The 23,571-nt window shown below is 36.8% G+C and overlaps 2 protein-coding genes across 2 annotated transcripts in view; one reads left to right on the top strand and one right to left on the bottom strand.

Moving 5' to 3' along the window:
- LOC141441507 (cytochrome c oxidase subunit 5B, mitochondrial-like) overlaps window positions 1–6,804 on the bottom strand; it is a 16,248-nt gene extending 9,444 nt beyond the window's left edge. Inside the window, 3 exon segments of the mRNA XM_074106268.1 lie at window positions 47–96; window positions 98–218; window positions 6,643–6,804. Coding sequence (XP_073962369.1) covers window positions 47–96; window positions 98–218; window positions 6,643–6,730 — 259 coding nt within the window. The 5' untranslated portion in view covers window positions 6,731–6,804.
- A 3,691-nt stretch (window positions 6,805–10,495) lies between these two features.
- LOC141441797 (uncharacterized) overlaps window positions 10,496–23,571 on the top strand; it is a 67,873-nt gene continuing 54,797 nt past the window's right edge. The window contains exon 1 of the mRNA XM_074106663.1: window positions 10,496–10,718. The gene's annotated coding sequence lies outside the window, so the exon portion shown is untranslated. The remainder of the gene's footprint in view (window positions 10,719–23,571) is intronic.

Genomic DNA, 23,571 nt, shown 5'->3' on the forward strand with positions numbered 1-23,571 from the left:
AATAGGTATAGTATAAGATTACTTTGTACTAAAAATCAATACTTACATATGCACCCAACAATACGGGCATCAAAGCAGGACGGCACCAGCGTGGGTTAGCTTTTGTGCCTGCAGCTTCTTCAACACCTTCATGTTGAATGGATCATCGTCTCCAGACTGGATGGCGAGCAGTTCCTTCTTCTCCAGACCAGTCGCATGCTCCAAGGGATCGGCCATCACTGGATAACATTTATAGCAGTTAACGATAAGGTTTTGCTTATTGCAAATTAGTGAACTATGAAAATTACTTATGAGAAGGACTACACAAACTTAAAAACTATAATGATTTGACAATTTTTTACCAACTAAATAATTAACTACTCCTTTCAACTTTAATTATAGGAAACAAGACAACTTTTAAAACCATTTATTTACATCTAAATTATGAATTTAGTGAATTAAAAAACTCAAGTTTGATGGGTATGAAAGGACTATATTGAATTACTGTCAATGAAAATGACATGACTAAGTAAAAAAAAATAGAACAAAATAATAAATCAAAGGTCAGGATTATATTCTCTACTTTAGGTTTCCGATGATTCCATTGTTTTTGACTACATAATGTCACCAATACAATACAATAACACTAATAACATAAAACCATTTAGTTTCTGGTTTAAAACTCAAATCTTTTCCTATTGAGCCACTATTTACGGGAATTCCAGAAGAACTTTGGCCAGGTTTGGAGTTACATTTAAAAGATAAACACTTGCATTTCTGGTCCAGTAACATTAAACTGGCAACACCTGGAAAATAGCATCCAGCTTAGACTATTTCTACTTCTTTTACTTTCACTCACATGTTTTTTATGTAAGCATTACATTGTTTTAAATCTGGCTGACAAGCCCAAAGGGCTTTTCCTTTAGTCTAACTAAATAACACAAACTCTAATTGTCTTTGGTGCTGTCTGATGCTGTTCAAACTTATTTTTCTTAAGGTGGCAACCTTGTGTATGCATGTTTATTCTAATGTTTTACATAGACATAGGTAGTATTATACCCATATCCACAGATGCATCTAATAAACAGTGCAACCAATTAATGCCAACAGCAAAAGTATTGAAAAATGTAAAAGTAATTTCTTGTACTAATTGTTCTTGAACTCATTTTATTTCCAAAGGTCATGGTTGAAGGTCGAAACGTATTAACGGTTCGAAAATAATTTGATACTTAATATTTTGAATCTTCTTAGTGTATTGAATGATAAAAGAATAATATCATGAGAAAAAAAAAACTGGCCAAGAGCATGTCAGACACGCTTTGAAATAGGGTTCCGTAGCCATTATGAAAAATTAAAAATTAAGTAATACTTTTTTAAGGATTTCGTATTTTGTATGGAATTCAAGTTTTCATGAAAACTTAACCGTTATAGTTTTTGTAAGTTTGATATACTTACTACCATCCTGAATTTTTCAAAATTTTTCCACCCACCGGTTAAATTTTAGAGGGGGGGACAGCTTGATTTTAATGAAAATTTGCACTTTAAAGTTGAATATTTTGCACACAAATCACTGAATCGAAAAATCGTTTTAGCAACCCCCTAATGGTTTTAAAAGACCTATTCTACGATACCCCACACTACAAGGTTGGATGAGAAAAAAAAACCCCTACTTTATGTTACTTTACAGTCTATGGTACACTAAAAAAATTTTTTTTGAATTTTTTATTGTACTATTTTGTCTGCCTAGTATACATATTATATATTCTTGCAAAATTACTGCTTTCTAGCATTGATAGTCCCTGAGCAATGCCGCGGACGGACAGACAGACAGACATGGCGATGCTATAAGGGTTCCGTTTTTGCCATTTTGGCTATGGAATCCTTAAAAGGCCATATCATGATGCACATGCATACCATAGACAACAATAATACAGGAGTGGTCTTTGCATAGTAATACTTGAAACATTGAATTTTATTATTCAATATATCTTTATTGTTGGTAAACAAGATTATTACTTTAAAATTACATTAATAGGAATTTAATCATTTGTGTATGGCCGGTACCTTTATTTTTACTTTACGTTTTAGTAATTCAAGTTAAAATAAGCTTCCCGATTAAGGGAGATGATAAATGAGTAGAAGGACAGTAACACAACAATATACAGATCAACATAAAATTTAAATAACCATGAGTCAGTATCCTAACAAATAAGTTTCATAAGTATTAAGTACAACAATTTTAACAATGGGGTTATCATATCATGCAGTATATGATTTGGCTGGTTTAGAATTAAGAACAACTTATAGATAATTCAAAGATTGATTATATTCCTGAAGATGATAAGACTAGTAACCTATAAAGTTTAAAATTTATTAACGCCTTAATATATGAGAGGTTGTAGCATAGTAAAAGACAAACAATAGATATTTGGTTTTAATTAGCTTGAATCCGACATACGATATTGAGAAAGATACATATGACAACTTGACAGTAGACATAAAAAGGCATCGACAATAATTAGGCCAGCACTAGTAAGGAGGTTTATATATCATTCTCCCCGTCTATGTTTTCATCTCCTACCAGAAAGTCATGTAGGCGAGAAGGTAGCCGTCGATTCCTCTTGGTCTTTCAAGGGCAGATGTTTCTGTCTTGATTCATTTGCATTAGTCGGAAGACTTAGGTGTTGAGGTTGATCTGAAACAGGGCTATCCGGATTTACCAAAGAATCGGAAGCATCTTCAAATGATTCTTCTTGAAGGTCGATCGAAGAGCGAGAATCATTCGGAAGTGGGGCTAAATGTCTATTGGACACTGTGCTCTCCGTGCCATTCGACCTTCGAATTATCGAATACAGCTTCCTCCACTAAGGTATCGTTTTTCAAACGAACGTTGTTTTTCGCGAGAACTGGTCCTGGCACTAGCCATGTGGGCATTGATTCTCCATCAGGCGACCTCCGCGGGTAGTTAAACAGTCTCTCGTGAGGAGTAGCAGTGATGAACGTGCAGATGAGCGAACGGATAGAGTGGAGGCGTTTTTCAAAACTCGTTCCCAGTATTCTACTGCCATGTTGTTGGAACGTAAACTGAGTTGTACCGCACGCCACAGTGTTCCATTTAAACGCTCTACTTGGCCATTGTAAGTAGTTCGGGAAGAGGCAATTCCGTTAGCTCTTAAAAACTTTTTAGTTCCTCGGACATAAATGAGCTCCCTCTGCTGCTATGGACGTACAGCGGTTGTATACTAAAAAGATCTCGCAAGCATTTGATGATTGTCGCAGACGTCATGTTTTTACAAGGATAAGCCCATGGAATCGGCTGTACTCGTCAATTATGGTGAGTAAATACTTATTTCCCGAATTTGAAGGAAGGGGTCCTTTAAAATCCATATTCAGCCTTTCAAAGGGGGCCAGTGCTTTTATTAGCTGTCCTTTTGTCGCCAAGAAGCGGGGTTTTATTTCAGCACACACTCTACAAGAGGTCGTCATAGTCTTTATATCATCTATGGAGTAAGGTAGGTTCTTTGAGCGTACCCAATGGTACATCCTCGTTATACCAGGGTGACATAGTAGAGCATGTAACTCATACAATTTGTTATCATTCATTAGTGCGCAAACTCTAGATAGCGCATCTGCAGCAGTATTTTGGGAGCCGGGTCGATAGATGATATCATATTTAAAACAGGAGAGCTCGAGACGCCAGCGTTGTATTTTTTCATTTTTAATTTTGCTTGAGTGGTTTTGGTTGAACATATAACACACAGATTGTTGGTCAGTTAATAACATAAAATGTTTTCCCATCAGAAAATGGCGCCATTTTCTTAGGCTTTCCACAATGGCATATGCTTCTTTCTCGACCGATGGGTGTTTACGTTCAGCATTCGATAGTGTCCTGGAGAAAAATGCGACAGGTCGACCTTTTTGAGAAAGTGTAGCAGCTATCGCATACTCTGACGCGTCAGTTTCTACGGTCAGCATTTCATCTCCGTCAATCGCTACCAGTGAAGCTTTACTAATGTCTGATTTTAATTGCTCAAACTGGGCAACAGCACTTTCAGTTAACGGGAAGCTGCTTACATTTGTCAAAGGCTGTAGTTTACTCGAAAAGTCCTTCACCCATTTCGCATAGTGGGCAAACAGCCCTAGAGCTCGTTTCAGTTCAGCAGTGTTGGTTGGTACTGGTAGCTGAAGGAGCGGTTGGAGTCGTTCTTTGTCCGGCTCGATCGTGTTATTCTTAATAGTATAGCCCAGCAAACTTACGGTATCCTGACAAAATTTACATTTTTGATCATTTAATGTTAGGTTATACTTTTTTGCAGCAGCTTGAAAATTAAGTAGATTCTGATCATGATCGCTTTTATCTTTTCCGCATACAGTGACATCGTCGAGGTAAGTAAATGTCCCTTTTAATTTTTCTTTTTCTATAATGAATTCGAGCGTACGCTGGAATGCTGCAACTCCGTTAGTAACCCCAAAGGGGATTCTCGTGAATTGATAGAGTTTCCCCGCAGCTTCAAATGCCGTGTACGGTTTCTCGCTATTTTTAATTGGCACCTGATGGTACGCGCTCTTCAAGTCTATCTGACTGAAAACATTATATTTTGCAACTTTAGACACGATTGTTTCGATATGAGGTAAGGGGTATGCGTCCAATTCTGTAAACTTGTTTATAGTCAAGGAATAATCGATTACGAGTCTTTTCCGATGTGCCCCTCCTCCTGCTACCAAGACCTGCGCACGCCAGGGAGAGACGCTTGGTTCTATCACACCATCTTCCAACAGTTTTGAGATTTCTTCGGTGATGAATTTTTCGTCTTGCTCGCTATAATGTCTGGATTTCACGGCGATTGGTTTAATGTTTGGAGATAGGTTAGTGAATATGGAGGCGGGAGGCACCGAAGCTTGCATCACATTGCAGATTAGAGGTTCTTTGGGTCCGCCAAAGTTGAATTGGAGACTAGAGTGTTCTTTAAGTATGTCATGGCCTATGATAACATCGGCACAAAGATTGCTGACGACGAGAAGTGGTCGATGTTTGTGCGAGTATTTGTTCATGGTGACAGTTGCAAAACAAACACTTCTTACGAAAGATACGTTATTTTGAGATGCTAGCGTGATAGTCTGCTTGTGAGGCTTCTGTTTCAGCTGCATTAGTCGCGCTATTTTCTCATCTATAAAGCTTACCGAACTACCCGTATCGATTAAAGCGTCGGCGTGATAGTTGTTCAGAGTTACGGGTATAGTGGCTTTTGATAGGGACGATGGAGAGGCAGCTGAGATGGCATTAGCAGCCACTTCAGAATCATCAGAGTCCACAGCAGATTCTTCAGCGGCAACGGCGTTATTGGTAGCATTTATAGATCTGCATACATTAGCAAAATGACCTTTTCTAGAGCAAAGCTGGCACTGGGCGTTGAAAGCCGGACATTTTAGTCTTCGGTGTGACGTATTTCCCCCGCAATAGAAACAACGCCATTTAGTTGGCTCTTCCGAAGCTCTTCGGAGATTTTGGGAGTTTCTAGTTGTGCGTTTTGATAGCGATGCTCCTGGCAGGGCGTTTAGGTTTACATCGTTTGCCCCGCTGGTCATTGCCCGGGAGTCTCTTTCTGCTGTCTCTAAGGTGAGAGCTTGATCGAGAGCTTGATCTAAAGTGAGAGAACGTTCTTGAAGCAATCTTTCCCGGATTCTTAGTGACGTTATTCCCGAAATAAAAGCACCTCTTATAGCTTCATCTTCATGCGTTGTAGCAGTGACAGCTTCGAAGTTACAATCATGGGCCAGGAGTTTAAGTGATCTCCCGTAATCGGAAATAGATTCGTCAGACTTCTGCTTACGCGTAGCCAGTAAGTGGCGAGCCAGTATTATGTTTTTTGGCTTGAGGTACATTTTATCGAGTACTTTCAGGGCATCGTCATAGGTGGAAGAATCACGAACGTGTGGAAAGATGTGTGCTGACAAATGATTCATTAAAAGTTTAAGCTTCAAAGAATCGGTACCGTCAGGGATCTCTTCGAGTATGAAATTGTTAAAGGTGTATTTCCAATGGGTCCACTTTAGGTCCGCTTCAGTCGCGGTGGGATCCACATCAAACTTCTCGGGTCGTAAGTACCTTGCCATATTGGGGCAGAGTTTCGTATCTGAGTCGGGCATATTTTAAGCTAATTAAATTGTAGCATAGTAAAAGACAAACCAATAGATATTTGGTTTTAATTAGCTTGAATCCGACATACGATATTGAGAAAGATACATATGACAACTTGACAGTAGACATAAAAAGGCATCGACAATAATTTAGGCCAGCACTAGTAAGGAGGTTTATATATCAAGAGGCAGCACACAATTAGGAAATATTTTGAGGATGTAGTTGAAAAAGGTAATTATAACTACGTTGTTGTAACGACAAAAATATTCGATAACAATTTATTTTACAGGAAAATCAATAAAACGTGACAGTTTGACATTTTATATAATGATTCAACAACCCTGAATATAACAAAGGTTGTTTTTAAGTTATAATGATAATGTTTTGGCTGTCCCAATTCAAAAAAAAATTTCAACAATATTTTCTTCATTATTCTAACCATTTTTCAGGATAATTTTGACATTACGTAACTCAATTTTGACAGATGTGGTGGCGAGGATAGAATAATGTTGAAATGAACTTACTTTTATCGGCATATCCCCGGCGGGCGGCGTTCATGAGAACACCTCGCATAGCATTTCCACGAATAATTTGTCTACACAAAGAAGCCATTTTGCTAATTTCCACTAGACCGCTTCGCACGATGGCAAGTGGAAGAAAATTTTTTTCGTACTTCAATAATGCGACGACAAACCGAACTTTTGGAAGGACGTTTACCGGTAAAGTTCGGTTTTTACTCTATTGTATATTTTTTAGTTTTCATAAGATTAGACATGGATTCGTGCAAAAATTACAGCTATATTTTTTTCTGTTAAGATGGTAGGTATTCTATACAAAGTAATACAACTTACAAATTCGACAACTTGCATAGATTTCACAGCTTTTGCAGGAGTTTTGGGAACAGTAAATTTTAATTATAATAGATAATGCTCGTCTAGCAAAACAATAGTAGATTGTACAACAAGAGCATAAAACGAGCCATTTTACCCAAGACGTTCATATAGCCACCCGAGCCGGTATGGCGAGGGTGGATAGACTTGTCGAGGGGAAAATAGGTTTATTGACAGAGTTTTACACTCTGCTTTTCACTTCGATGGCGAGGAAACGAAATAGCAACAGAGGAAACAATTGTTATAATGCTAGAGCATAAATACGAACTTTACGAGCATGAGAAGTAAAAAAAAATTGTCATACCAAAAGTCCAATGCAGTAAAATATATACATTTTACCGTTGTGTGAGTGCAACCATGCAGTGAAAAACGTATAAGAGTGCGTAAATCAGTGTTACCAAAAAGTTGATTGACTATTTCGCCATGATTACATGAGCAATACATTTGGTTTAGCTAATTCGACAACTGAGTGAAGATAGCATGATCCTTAGTGAGTTCTTATTAATTTCAAAATCTCTAAGTCACTTATTGTCTTTTTTTTAACTATTCTTTTTGTCGTGCCTGATTTTAGAATAGGACGAATTCATCTTTTTGTGGGTGTCAAAAAAAGCCGACTAAGGAATCAGATGTGTAAGTGGGTAGCAGCGCTCTCTATTGCGAACTACCAACTCCGAACTCCAGCACTGTGGTGTGAAAAGGGCAAAGTCTTCACGAAGGGGAGTCAATTCGACTTGACTTTTATAGGAAAATCAGAAGCAATATTCTAGCGCGTCCATTCTACATACTTATGATTATTCTTTACTGTGTAACAGATAGGTATTTAAAAAAAATGCATTGTATGAATATTTTCTTTATTTAAGCCAAGTGGTAAGCTATAACAGTAAATTTTTTTAAAAAGAAATATAAGGCACGTTTTAAATACGCTAAAGAAATTATTATGACTATTTCATGGATATGACAAAACAGCCAAACAAATTAAATCCTATTCTCCTCTATCTATGTATTATAAGATTTTGTTGCAATTCTTCTTTTAAGGACATAATGTAATAAAGTTTCCTTCCGAGTTACAACGTTGTAAAAGAGCTGAAACAGAGAAATACATTACTTATTTAGCTAATTTTTTTGTAAAGCAAGGTTTTAAGCTAAAAAAAAAGTTCATTTACAAAAGAGCGAAATAGATAACTTACTAACAAAAATGTCATGTAAAGACAGTCAGAAAAGATAGAAGAGGAAAATCTGTCACTATTTTTTTAACTTATTAAATTCCTCTATTGTACTTCTGTTTTCTGTACTACTTGCTATATTGTGGTGTACAATAAAAAGTCATTGTATGAATTGCACGTGTTTTTTTTTTATTCAACTGGATGGCAAACGAGCATGTGGGTCTCCTGATGATAAGAGATCACCACCGCCCATAGACACCTGCAACACCAGGGGGATTGCAGATGCGTTGCCAACCTAGAGGCCTAAGATGGGATACCTCAAGTGCCAGTAATTTCACCGGCTGTCTTACTCTCCACGCCGAAACACAACAGTGCAAGCACTGCTGTTTCACGGCAGGATTAGCGAGCAAGATGGTGGTAGCAATCCGGGCGGACCTTGCACAAGGTCCTACCACCTGCAAAATAGAAATGTATCACTACTTACAGATAGTGAAAATTGTATCTTGTGACGAATTTTCTGTATCTTGTTAGAGCATAAGATTAAAGAAGAGATTAAGCTGTGCTGAAATCAGTTTCTAGTTCTGCCACTTCTCTGAATGAAACAGCCTTTGAAAGAGTTCAGTCTCACGTCAATTTCTCCCTCCTCAAGCTGAAAATACAAAATTGAAAATTAAAACGTGGCACGATATAATATTTTTTTTCCGTATCTTTTAGTTTTTAGATTGAAAATTAATGACTTACCACTGCAAAACCTAGCACCTACGGGCTATTCAGTCAGAATAATTGAGATCTCGTCGTGAAATATCATTGACTATGAAATATCATTGACGCTACAAGAGGTATCTCTTCGTATACACAAAATGTTTAGTATATATTTCTGAGATTTTACATACATGCGAATGTAGACTCCCGCATAAAAGAGTAAAAATTAAATTATGATGCCCCTGCTTCTACAAAACCGGCAAATTTCTGACATAAAATGCCAACTTGAAGCAAAAAAATATATTAATATTCAGTTTCTACTTCATGCGTTTTCTATTTTTATGTGGGAGTCATTATCGTGATTTAGGTATTTACTGGATCTGTCTGATAAAGCTCCCTGTAACATGACGGGGAGACACACTCCCTCACACAGCGGGTCCTGGCCAGACCTGCCATGTGACTGCAAGCACCACTTTGTTCACATGCTGTCTCAAACTCACGAAACGTCATTTCCTGTAAAATAAATTTGTATGTAATACATCATCATTCACCATTAATTACCAAAGATAAATCGGTAAAGATTACAATCCTAGGGTAGTAGTCATAAACAGCGGTCAAATGCATGGAACTTATTTATTATTCAGATATTTACGGAACCTTCGATACGCATTTTTTTTCTTACTTAATTCTTAGTGTACGTTTGTTTTATAAGAAATATATTTTATAACAAATACGTACTCTTCATAACAACACTTACATTTTTCGGTGAATCTTTGTATTGATATTCTTTGAAAGTAAATGTCACTGGGGCTTGTTCGGCTACACTTTTACATATCCCATAGAAACCTAAAAACAAGTACCATCCCAATAATACTGAAATACGGTACATTTTCAGTCAGTGTATGCCGGTGTTGCTAATAATCTAACCTCAGCCAAAAATCAATAATCCTTGAAACTACATTACGATGCGTTCATAACGTTTAGGAGATATGAAGACAAAAGATGTTTATGTATTTAATTATCAATGATTTAAACGTAATATTTATATTTTATTGTGACTGAAACAATCATTGTTTGGTAATGTTGTGAAGTATTTAATGCGTCAGAGATAAAGATTTAAAAATCAACTAAATTAGGAATAAAATTATTTCGGCTTTAGCCGGTTTAAGCAACACTACTCTTTTCAGGGATCGTTCAGAAACTAGACATAAATAAAAATAACGTTAATGTTGAAAATTCAAATAGAAACTATAAACTGGATATAGTTTTTCATTCATCATCGTTTTTAAATTTTTTTGCTACATTACAGACTTTAAATTACAGTGTTTTACCGACAGTAAGATTTGATAATCAGAATATTTGAACAGGTTTCTGGTGTAGCCAATTTATTAAAATAAGTTGAAAACTGGTAAAATGATCATTATTGTTTTCTTTTCTTCTTATTAAATAAATAAACTAATCATAATTTTCAATTAATCTTTTAGTTTCACATGATATCCAACATAAGGTTATCGATTCTTTTAATATTAGGTATACATTTCTCGACAATAAAAGCTAATGTTGCCATGTTGTTTATTTATTTACCACAAATATTTTTCCTTGGCTTTTACATCGCATTACACGATCTGTCATGTCACGTAATTACGAGTGATAAATAGCAAAAGGATTCTTTCTTATTAGTATAAGAGTTTTACGAATTTCCGTGTGTTTTCCGAACTGTCTTTCCCTGATATTGTATCAGTTTCTTGTGTAAAAGGTTTTTAGTGTTGTGCTCGGTAGAAAAAGACCTTTGAATGAGTCTTTCCGTGGCCGTGGTGTTTTTTAAGACCAGCAGTATAGGACGATGTAAGTATTTTGATAACAATATTTATTTAAAAACAAATCCATTTCTTTTCTTCGGTCTACATAAATAACAACAAAAATAGTTTGTTTATAATACAATTTTTAATAGTTTTTCAACGATAAAGTATAAATACAATGGAATTTTACGGTCGTGAAATAGAACTCGCGTTGTGGTTTATCGGATAATGGTTCACGCTACTAATTAATGTGTCTTAGATTGTGATAGATGTAGATAGTTTAAAGGTCTTATCTCTGTGGCTTGTTCAGATGTCATAGGAATGTGTCTCACTGCTGTGTAATTATGGCAATTGGAATGAAAGGAATTGAGGTACACATACAAACAAAGGAATTTTTGCTGCAGGTTTAATTTTTAATAAGTCAGCATACTAGGTACTGGCCATAATACTTTTTCTCCCATTTATCTGCCTTTTATTAAGATTAATTCTAAGAAATCATTAGAGTAGGTAGAGTTGAACCTTGCAAGTATTATGTGACATTGAAAATTATAGCTATCAATAATTTGGTAGACAGGAGAGTCTTAGGTACAGACAGATGGTATTTTCATTATGTTATAACAATATCTTGTACTCAAAATTGCCAATATTGAATTTGAAGAAGAAATTTATCAGTTTATATAGACTATGATAATGTTATCCTCGTAAGTTCTTCTGTACCTTATACAGTAGTAATTATAAAAATAAGTGCCAAATGTAATGTAGTGCAGTACATTTTTTTTTAATGAAATGAGAACTTTATACTTATTGAAATAATTTTTAAATAGCAAAACTGGGAATTCTTGGCTCAGTCTGTAGAACTATGTATGGTAACCCTTTTCCAGGCAAAGTGCATATAGCGACCACATAAATTGATCTTTTTTGTTGCACTCGGAGTGAATTCACAAGGACAACGTTATTTGTTTTATGTTACACGTAAATGGGCCAATCAAATTTTTTACCCACACTAATCTGTCCGCAACATTTTTCAAACAATTGCAGATTTTTGTAAGTAAACAAGTTTTTTCAGTGTTTAATAGATGGTGTACATGAATACATGCCATCCTACGTAAGTTCAACATATAAAACCGTTATTATCTTGTTGGAAGTATGATTTTTTGGTAACGCCAGAGTCAATTTTGGTAATGCAGGAGATGCCCAAAGTGTCTGTAAAATAGTTGATTGGCCCAAATAGGAAAATAATTTTTTGTACATACATACTTACTTACTTAGTCAATTAAGTTAAGTTTTTGATGTTCTAACCCATTAGGTCTAATCTGTAATGTAAGAATATTTTTGGAAAAATCAATGAGGGTTTTCATTGTGTCGAAATATTGCTAGATGGTGTTAGTATTGTTTTGCTTGTGATTGGTTAAATCACTAAATGAGGTAATCACAAGCAAACGTCAAACAGACCTTACAATACTAGCAATATTTCACCTCTGTGAAATGAAAACCCTATTGAAGTCATTAAAAATATTATTTCTTTTTAAATGAATCCCTCATAGTTAAACAATATAAAAAAAAAACTAAGACTAATTTTGTGGTAGCATATCTAAATTAACATGGCCTGGAAAAGGGTTGAAGAAAGTCGGGAATTACGAGGTTATTCCATATTTGTTGTCATTAGGTTAGGCTATTAACACTAACCTAAACCTCCCACAGAGTAGAATATTAGCCAACTGCTTTTTAATTCATAAATAAATAAATTAATAATTAACCTTTGTTCGGGAATGATAGAGGCAGCTAAGAGTAATGAACTCATTTTATAGTTATAGTTATTAAGGATTAACTTAGAAATAATGTTTGAAGACTGGGAACTATTTTGCTTATCCTCCTGAGTCCTGACATTTTTTACAAACTAACCCCCTTATTCATAAAACTTAACAAGCCTATGTTAACTAAACTGCTTTTGTCTTTCTAATAAACAGTAAGGACTTTAGATTACTAAACTAGGTTGTTGTTGTTTGAATAGCTATTTATGTTTTTTTGTTATTTTGGATATTATTTCAAAATTCTTAGAATTCTTTATTCAATAAACAGAAAGAAATATGTTGTGGATAGCAGTTAGCGAAGTAATGGCCTTTTCATTATCTGTGAAAGTAGATAAAATCAGCACTTATGTTACAAAGTTGTGGAGTACTCTTGAGTATTTACGTGGCATTTGGTTAATGGGTATATGTTATGCTTAAGAGAAGAAGCTCCAATCCAGATATAGAACATTTGAAGGGTCCACGGAAAGAACATGTCTAATCATCTTTTTTTTAAATTGAGATTTTAATCTCAAAATGTAGAGCTTGCAAAATACTATGAGTTACCGTTACCATTGAATATATATTTATTTTCACTTAAAGAAATGGTTTCAAACCGCTTTAACACAAAAAGTTGCTTAGGTGACTAGACATGTTCTTTCCGTGGACCCTTCATTTATTAATAAAATTAAACCTTTAATGCATCCAGTTGAAAATTGTAAAGAATTTTATGTCTCAAAAAACCAATCTGGGAATCTTATGGGAAATTAACATTTTCCATAATTACTTTTACACACTTTTTGGCCAAATTTATATTCAATACAATCTAATACTAATATATCACAATTTTTAAGAATTGAATCTACCACATTTTTGCGTGCGTTGCTGCAGCGTAATGCAAAAATTTGTTGCTTTACTGGTAGGATTCTTACACGGGTTAATACGTAATAAAATAACGCGAAAAAATAAAACAATAAATTAAAAAATATAAGAAACAACTTAAATCTCTAACATAAAATAAGCGCGTCGCGTCACGCGGGTGATCCGAGACAGTGCGGCAGGGAGCATTTCCATAAAGTTCTTGTCAGATTAACCGCTTTAGTACAATAAAAACCGGTTTATTCCGGCGCAGGATATACGTCGCCGCCCGCCGCCGGCCGGCCAGCTGTCACTCGTCGAATAAACCGGTTTATTTAGGTTATAGTTAAGTTCTTAAAAACGTTCGCGTTCTTATGAAAGTTCGGAGTTAAACCGAAATAAACGGGTATTCACCGCTATTTTATAAACCGGTTCCGAGCCTTGGCGGCAGGCAACCGCTAAAATCTGCTGAATAGGCCACTCCGGAGTGGCGCCGGGCATCTACTTGTAGCGGTAAATGTAATCGCGGAGTGAGTCGCGCCTGACGGTGTATAAGAATAAATAAGAAATTGAAAAAAGGCTTTGAATCTCATGAGTCAGATTTTGACTATAGCTCCAATAATTCTGAATTAATTGGCATCCATGTTTGTTTTTAATCCATGCTGTCTCATGTCATTTACTTTCATTTAGTATTGTACAATTTACAAACGCTCGCGCGCTTGTGTGTGCCCCCTGTTACATATTTGTGACTGATATTTTTTTATGTGTGAAGCGTGTTGCCGTTCCTATTTTTTTTAATTTACCGCCATTTCATGCTGCCGAGGTTAGCCGGTTCTACACACCGTTTTTTTTTAAATATGCATCAAGTTTCATTTCTCTAAAGCCGCGGCCATATTGCGGGGACTCGTCGATTAAACAAATCTACTCGTTCTTGTATAAATCTCAAGTAAAGAAAAGTTAATGGTCTAGGTGACAAGAATTAGATAAGTATAAAAATCAATTACCTAGTTAGATATAAAAATAAATTGCTTTTTTTGTCAAACTTAAAACCTTAAATCAGGGCTTGTAACTTGTAACCGGTTACACATAAACCGGTATTTGTACAGGTTACACCGATTTCGTTATTTAGGTTACGTTCGAAAAAAATGATTTGGGAACGTTGTAATTTAGGTTACGTTCGAACGAAATTATTTGGGAGCGTTATTATTTAGGTTACGTTCGAACGAAATTATTTGGGAGCGTTATTATTTAGGTATGTTACGTTCGAACGAAATTATTTGGGAACGTTATTTCGAAGCCCTCCCTAACCGGTTACCGGTGTTTGGATACGAGGCTCGCTCGCACCTCGCACTACGTACGAGCCTACCTGTTCACAGCCAGGGACTATCAATGCTAGAAAGCTGTAATTTTTCACGAATATATATGTAAACTATGCCGACAAAATGGTACAATAATTTACTAATTTAATAAAAACTTCTTTTCTTTTTTCTCATCCGATCCTATAGTGTTGGGTATCGTAGAATAGGTCTTTTAAAACCATTAGGGGTTTGCTTAAACGATTTTTCGATTCAGTGATTTGTTTGCGAAATATTCAACTTAAAAGTGCAAATTTTCATGACAATCGAGCGCCCCCCCCCCCCTCTAAAATCTAAACCGGTGGATGGAAAAATTTGAAAAAATTCAGGATGGTAGTAAGTATATCAAACTTTCAAGTAAAACTATAACGGCTAAGTTTGAATTATTAGTAGTTTATAAGAGTAAATAGCAGCCTAAGGTACCTACCTATAAAATTTATACCTAAACTTGGAAGATTCCGTATAAAATACGAAATCCTTAGAAAAATATTACTTATTTTTTTCGTAATGGCGACGGAACCCTATTTTGGGCGTGTCCGACACGATCTTGGCCGGTTTTTTTCCATTAGCAAGATGTGCCAGCAGGTTATACATTTTCTATGCAAAAATAAAGAATTGTTTAAACTTAGACAACCTTGCCAGTCAACTTATCATAACAGGCCATGTTACACAAATACCAACGGTTACGTTTTTTCCTTAACTTCATTTACATTGACCCTACTCTTCGGTGCAAACTTAGTGCACATGTACTGACAGTCACTAGAAACCTTTCTCACAAGAATCAACTTTAATTCGCTGCTATTTGAGTATAATGTTCTTGAGCACTGAACTCATGAACTGTAACTGAATCGGACATGAAATGGTATGAGATTTTGAAGTTTAATTGTGGTCATGGAAGGTTGAGAATCGGTTGGCTGCTGAATGTAGTTTTAAAGTGCTGTTGCGTTTGTTGCAATGACACAGACACAGTATACGAGTTTACGTATGCCGGAACCACAATTGAAGAGTAAAGTATTTATGGTTGTGTACAGTCACCAGCACCAATATGTGACACAACAAGCGAGCATAAATATCTGATACGACTCTATTTCTCGGGCCGGAAGGACGTGTCAGATATTTTTGCAAGCTCCGTTGTGGCAGATATTAATGCTGGTGACTGTACAGCAATGTTGAAGTGACATGTGATCAGATCAAAATCTCTTTATTAGTTTGCTTATTATTCAACAACTGTATCTACATCACGTGAGTATAATGCTCAGTATAGAACTACAAGAAAAATCGTGCAGTAGCATCACATTGCTGCGTTCGATTGACCACTTCAAACTCGTTCCCTTTACGACCTTGCAATGTAATACAACTTGCACAATTTTCTTGCAAATCTAAAATAGGCTTTTAGTACCTTGTATTCCCTTGGACACGCTTTAAACTAACATGTCGTGCCATCCTGCTCATGCTAATAGTATTTAATAGGAGAGCACGAGAAATTTTATGATTCGAACTTTGAATTTCAGAGAGCAATACAGTACCACTTATAAGCACATGAGGATAATGCTCGGGGTCCTTGACCTCACGGGGGCACCTCACAGTCCAATATATTCGGATACACGAAAGTTAGTTCTGTTCTTCATTTTTAGGGTTCCGTACCTCAAATAGGAAAAAACGGAACTCTTATAGGATCACTTTGTTGTCCGTCGTCTGTCTGTCAAGACCCTTTTTCTCAGGAACGCGTGGAGGTATCAAGCTGAAATTCATATCAAATACTCAGGTCTACTGTCCCTTGGAGCTGTGAAAAAAACAAACATTCTTAGCCAAAGCAATCAAATGGTACAGGCGTTTATGTTGCAAAAATTCGATACTTGCAAGGGAATCAAACCATACAGGGTAGGTAAGGTACTTCCCGTGAACTCAGAATCTTGAAATTTAGTACGAAGCAACGTCTTATAGCACAGATAAAGGAAAAATTGCAAAAAGCATAAATTTTAGTTACATCATATAATAAATTGCACGGAACCCTCGGTGCGCGAGTCCGACTCGCACTTGGCCGGTTTTTATGTTTGACTCTATCCTTGAATAGTATCGGAAATAATCTGAATATTTCAAGAATATTTCTCTGACTAATTCGGCTCACAGTTAGGTGACTATTTTTATCGAAATTGCTAATCCCAACGCCGGACATTATTCGAAATCATAACAGCTAATATACCAATTGCTCAGTTTGAACAGGTATGGTAAATGAGTACAAAATAAATTACACTTGAAATAATGTACAGTCAAGGGCAAAGATATCGACACGACACGGCCAAAGTTGCAAAAATATGTATACACAGCCTTAACGTTAAGTGCATAAAGTCGTGTATACATATTTTTGTAACTCCGTGTCGATATCTTGCCCTTGACTGTACCTAATTTACTCAGAAAAATTATCTATTTCTAGGTACCTACGTACGACATTTTTTTACGTAGTGACAAGATTCTGCTATAACATTTGGCCCGACGATGACGATGACGATGTTTGGTAGGTACAGTCACCAACACCAATAAGTGACACTATAAAGCGTGCATAATTATCCGATACGACACTATGTCTAGGACCGATAGGATGTGTCAGATACTTTTGCAGGCTCCGCTGTGACAGATAAATCAATAGATGAGATGCAGATGACAGTACGACGTCGAAAAAAATATTTGCATGCCCGTCAAAACTCTTTCCAGAAGCTTCTATCGTAAACACACTCATTATCGTTATTTGCATGTCGTATCGTATACCTACCGGGTTAATTTTATCGCTCCGTTATCACTAATTTACCTAAGTCAAAGGACAAGTGTAACTGAATCATTATTGTTTGCGTAGGCAGGTTGAAACTCCTGTGAATCATCACTGAAAAAAGTATTCCGTTTTGAAACTTGATGGTTCGACGTCCTCGGCTATGTACGAGGGGAGGTACAAAAATTCGCGGAACGAAGTTGTTGTCAATTTAATAAAACATTTTCTTTTTTAATACGATTACCCTCGAGTTCAATGCATTTTTTGGATCTACTAATTTATTTGTATAAAACGATAAAAAAAAATGTTTTCTATCGAAATTAGCCGAAATTACCTCCCTCACTTTTTCGTAGGTATGAAATTTCGTAGGTATAATACTCTTAATTCTTTTTCCAAATTTGGGAGCGAATAGTAGGTACTCGCTAGGGGCTGATGGTACCTATACCACTGATAAAGTTGTCTTCTGGTTTTTCAATAATTTTCTGTTAGCTATGGCAATTAGTAAGAGCCTTTTCACACCGCGTTTTTATGCGCCGTGGACGCACATTAAAAAAAAAGTTGTTTTTCTGTTCTGTTGTTTGTTACGCCATGTTTTTTATTATACATAATTAATAGTTGCACTGTTACTGTTAGGGTCTTCCCAAACACCAAGCTTTATGTCCACGTAATAAGAGCGAAAAAGACGCCAATCGGCCGAGGCGAACACGTGTTTTTCGCTGTTATTGCGTGGACATAAATAAATAATAGGTGTGGGAGGCCCCTTACGCACTAGATGGCGCACCCAAAGGCTGTCCAAAGGACCCTATTACCACATCTCTGCAGTATGTCCGTCTGTCACAAGGCTTTGTATCTTGAACCATAACAGGCCCAAATTTGTAATATCACTGGACTGGAATGGTTTTTTCTCGAGTTAAATAAAATACTCAATTTCTAAATTCAGTGCCGTTATACTTAACTGTATGTATACGCGTCAACTAGGAAGGCAGTTTTCAGGCCCAAGAAAGAAAAGCCAATTTGTTACAACTCTTGCATCAGAAAAAAACAATGAAGATGATTGTCACATTGTATTTTAAGTCGTAGAACTGACGTCACGTCACATCTTAGGGTGAAGCCAGATGAGCGAATTTTTTGAGTTGTGAGTCGCGTATTTATTTTCAGTCGCATAATTTTGGTTTCCTACGATGATGTGTACTTACAACTCATTTTGAGTCGCCGGGCGCTGTGTTGCCAAACTGGAATTTTGTATAAAACAGAATACAGCAGAAATTACGCGACTTTTTTAAGTTGCGATGAGATCGCATCGCATCTCATCGCAACTTAAAAAAATATGCTCGCCTGGCTGGCTTTACCCTTAGCAGTGATAGCTTAGTTAGCAGAGCATTCTTTAGGTGGATGCTCTTAGATCGACGATTTCTTTTAAAAACAATACAACCACCAAAATGACGCCCATGTTTTTGCATCGTGTTGTTATTGCAACGAGGAGGCTTGTCCGTTTTAGATGTTTTTATAGAATGTATCAAAAGGAGGACAGTCTCGACAGTTGTATGGGAGACCGGCTGACAATGCCGTGACGGGTGTGAATTAAAGTTTTCTAAAAAAATCATATGTTGGATTTGGGATATGAATATGACTGCCACGTTTTTAATTTTTTTTGGAATGACGACTGCTTTGCTTTGCTGCTATTCCGCGTAGTTTCGGCGCTTGATGGCTTGACGTAGCTCTATCTATAATAGGATCCCAAAACATATATTTAATATAACAAAATGATGGTCAAGTCAAGCGCTGTAAAATTCAGATATACATACAAAAACAAAAAAAGGTATATAAAAGAGTTATTTAGGAATTTTTCATCTTTAAGGCTTCCCTAAAGCGACGGAAGACTATACCCTCCCCCCCTCCTCCTCCCTATTATTTTTTGACTGTAATCAGAATAAATATGTAATACACTTTCTGCGAAAGAGTTTTTTCGCCGAAAAATGACCTCACCCTTATCAAGAACCTGACTGACAACAGACAAAAGCGATAGCCAGTGTTTACATTTTACTGTTTGACCGTCACAGTTTAATTGGCCGCTTGCGCAAGTTCTGAGTGCATCCAGTGCAAACGTACGGACGGATTGTTTAGCTTTGTAGTTACGTTGTGTTGTCAAGCATTCAGTGCTATTGGTACCTACAGTACAGACATTTTTCCTGCATTTGTTTGTTTGGTGTGACATGGATTGTAACAAGCGGAAGACTGGCTTCTTTGTTTTATGGCCTGCTGAAAGACGTCAATAGAATACTTGATGCCTATTGATATCTCTCGTTCTAGATTCTCTCACACATACGACGATTCTAGTTCTTTTTTTGTCTGTGCAGAGGCCTCCTCTTTTTTCCGCCATTAGTCCGTGGCGAGAGCATTCTCCTGCCACAGCTATTTTTGTAGTCTGCAATTAAGATTATTTGTATTGTATTATACAGCATTATAATAATAAAACTAATACGCTGTAAAATTCAATTATACAAGTACATACTAAAACACAAAAAAGACATTAACATTTATTACAACTACTTAAGGATTTTTGAAGGTCGTTTTCGTCGCGTCCCTAAAACAATCACCACAACCTTCGGCCAGGAATCTAGAAGACACGATGCCAAGGTATATTCTCCATATGAAATAGTCGCACTTTAATATAAGACTTCTCTACACATGAAAATGAAGAGTTTCTAGGCGTCATGCGGTTATAGCCTTCAAGGCTTCGTCGGCCTTGGGTTGCGTTAAGCGATCGATGGGACTGCATTCTGGGCTATTTGCCGTGCATACAAACCTACTAAAAAACTTGGACTGTAAGGGGCTGTTTCACCATCAATGCATTAGTGTTAACTGACGGTTAGATGTGATGCCCTCTCTATTTGTTTTGTTCGAATAGACGGAGACGGCATCACATTTAACCGTCAGTTAACAGTAATCAATGGGTGGTGAAACAGCCCCTAAGACTTCGCTAAGGCTGCGTTTCCACCAGAGATGTGCGAAGATGCGTTCCGAGGAATGAGTGTGTTGTGAACCAGTAAAAACACTTCATTTACCTATCTTAGCCCTGCCGAGCTGTTGCCACTAGAGCTGTGCTGAGCGAGGATAGGTAAATGAAGCGCTTCTATTGGTTCATGACAAACTAGAGGTGGACGTTATTTCACGTCACCGTATACAGTAACTGGTGAGGTGGTTATTACCAAATCACTGGTTTCACGTCAAGCGACAAGTAGTGATTTTTGTAACGAGCTATTTTTGTGGTGATGCGATTTTCGCCTCAACGTTACAGACGTCACGAGTAGCACAGAGTAAAAATTATGACCTTAACTTTATACAACGTCAAAGAAACGATTCTTAGATTATGAAATTATTGATATTACACCGAAAAACGATGCTTGTGATAAATAACGTCATAGCTCAATAGCTTGTAACAAATTACGTTAAATACTAGTTTCACTTCTCAAAGTCAAAGTCAAAGTCAAAATATCTTTATTCAATTTAGGCTATAACAAGCACTTATGAATGTCAAAAAAAAATCTACCACCGGTTCGGAAAAACCTCTGCTGAGAAGAATCCGGCAAGAAACTCAACGAGGTATATATGTCGGCGGCCGATCGTAAAATCCGCCAGATCACGAAATTCCTAGGCATATCGTGAAACGCCGCCATTTCATGATATGCCTAAATGTTGGGCAGGCATATCACGATGTGCCTGAGAAATAATACGGCAGATCGATTAGAGCAACGCATTCGTCGATATTCCTAGCTCTATACCGGGCACAATCGTAAAATAGTTTCTTATTTGGCCACTGGTGGCGCTGCGTATGCAATGGCGGCCGTGACCAGCTGACCGCCCGTGTTTGTTTAGCGCGTGAAAAATGTCGGCGTCGCAACAAAATGATCTTTAAACCGAAAATAGTGATTGAATTCAAAATAGAAGTGCAAAAGAAGCTTTTGAACATCAGCTCCGTTCTTTTTATGTGAATCAAACGGATTCTGTGCACAATGTGAAAAAACCATGGACGTCTGCCCGTATTTTAGAGGTTAGAATTTTGTTGGTAAATAAAGTATTCACTAGTTGTTATTTATTTATATAGAAAAATTTAGGTACGACGAGCGAAGCGAGGAGTGGTTAGTATTAATTGTGACCACGACGCACGAGCCGAGCGAGCGAAGCGAGCGTGCCGCGGCAGCGGCCGGCGAAGTGCCAGAACCGATATGGCGGCGTTTCATGATATGCTAGGAATTTCATGATCTGCCTAAACTGGCAAATCATGAAGTGGCGGCGCTTCATGATATGCTAGGAATTTCATGATCTGCCTAAACGTCACTAGGCAAATCGCTAAACGGTGAGTTATGAATGATATGGCGGATGTCCCTTAGCCAATTCATGAAATGGCGGCATTTCACGATATGCCTAGGCATTTCGTGATCTGGCGGATTTTACGATCGGCCGCCGACATATATATTGTTTAAAAACAGATTTACAATATTATTAAATGATATGTATACATCACAAGTATTTAACACAACTTTATTTTTAACACAGTAGGTTCGCTATTTGAAGGGATCGCTAATGCGGATCGGAATTATTTCCAAATATCCCTGTCCATGATATAATCATTAACTTTATAATACGCCTTTCATTTATAATATTTTTTGGAATTTTATTAAAAACGTATGCAATTTCCCAGAAAAGACTTTTTGGTTTTAGCCAGTCTGTAAGATGGAACTTTAAGCTTCCTGTGTTTCTAAAATCACATATGTTCTTCCTAACATACATGATTATTTCAAAAACATAAAGCGACGGCAGGGTTAGGATATCTGTTTCCTTAAAAAAAAGATCTTAAATCTTCTAATTCAGTTACAGTGACTGTCACAGAACGCGTCACTGCAGGCAGTGAAAGAAACTGGTTACCAAAATCACTGGTTTTAGTAACCAACGAGTGACATAATTCTTGTCACCAGTTTCGTTTCGTTTCGCTCAAATCACGTAACGACCCACCCTATGACAAACCGATTACTCGCAACACATCCTCGCACCGCACATCTGTGGTGGAAATGCAGCCAAGCTATGAAAACCGCCAATACTAATGGTATTCTATCATTAATATTGTACTAAAAATATCCAACACATAATGTATGTAACACGTTATAGGTAGAGTCATTTACGATGACGCGTGCCGTGGTTCTTATTACAATGTCATTAATTGCTAATTTTGACAAAATCACGCGTCTTCGTAGAGTGCACTAGGGATAATGTTGTTGCATAACATTATAAATTAAATTATGGGATCATTATAAATGAACGTTTATCTTGCAATATGGGAATATTTGAAACTATAATGATTCAGTACTTGATGTTTTGACCGCCGAAACCTAAATCATCATCATCATCAGCCGGAAGACGTCCACTGCTGGACAAAGGCCTCCCCCTTAGAACGCCACAATGAACGACAACTCGCCACTTGCAAACCGAAACCTAAATATCATGTTTTTTTTAACTGCTAAGCAAGTAAATGCAGAGCGGTGAGCAAAATAATGTGGCAAGTGCTCGAAGTATTAGTTTATTGTAAACATTATGTTAAGTATGATAAATATGATAATGTTATACCTTCCTGACAATAGAAGAAAGGAAATTGTAAAAACACCTATTATCTCTAGCAAAATCCTTGGATTACTTGACAAACTTTTATTAATGATGACGCAGAGGTAAACCAGAGAATACCTGCAAAAAAGCACTTGATTTTAATTGATAAAGCCATTGTCAAGGGCTTAAAAGCCCTGCCTCGAATAATATGACAGCGATAATGTGATGATAGTAGAGTTTGAAATATTGCTGCCGGAAATAATAATGATTCACCCATTTTTATAGTTTCGCCATGTCTGTCTGTCTGTCCGTCCGCGGCTTTTTTCAGGGACTATCAATGCTAGAAAGCTGCAATTTTGCACGAATATATATATGTAAACTATGCCGACAAAATGGACGTAAAGTGGGGGTGATTTTTTTTTTCTCATCCAACCTTTTAGTGTGGGGTATCGTTAGATAGGTCTTTTAAAACCATTAGGGGGTTGCTAAAACGATTTTTCGATTCAGTGATTTTTTTGTCAAATATTCAACTCTAAA

This window comes from Choristoneura fumiferana, chromosome 24, assembly GCF_025370935.1.
Source record: "Choristoneura fumiferana chromosome 24, NRCan_CFum_1, whole genome shotgun sequence".
NCBI classification, from domain to species: Eukaryota; Metazoa; Arthropoda; class Insecta; order Lepidoptera; family Tortricidae; genus Choristoneura; species Choristoneura fumiferana.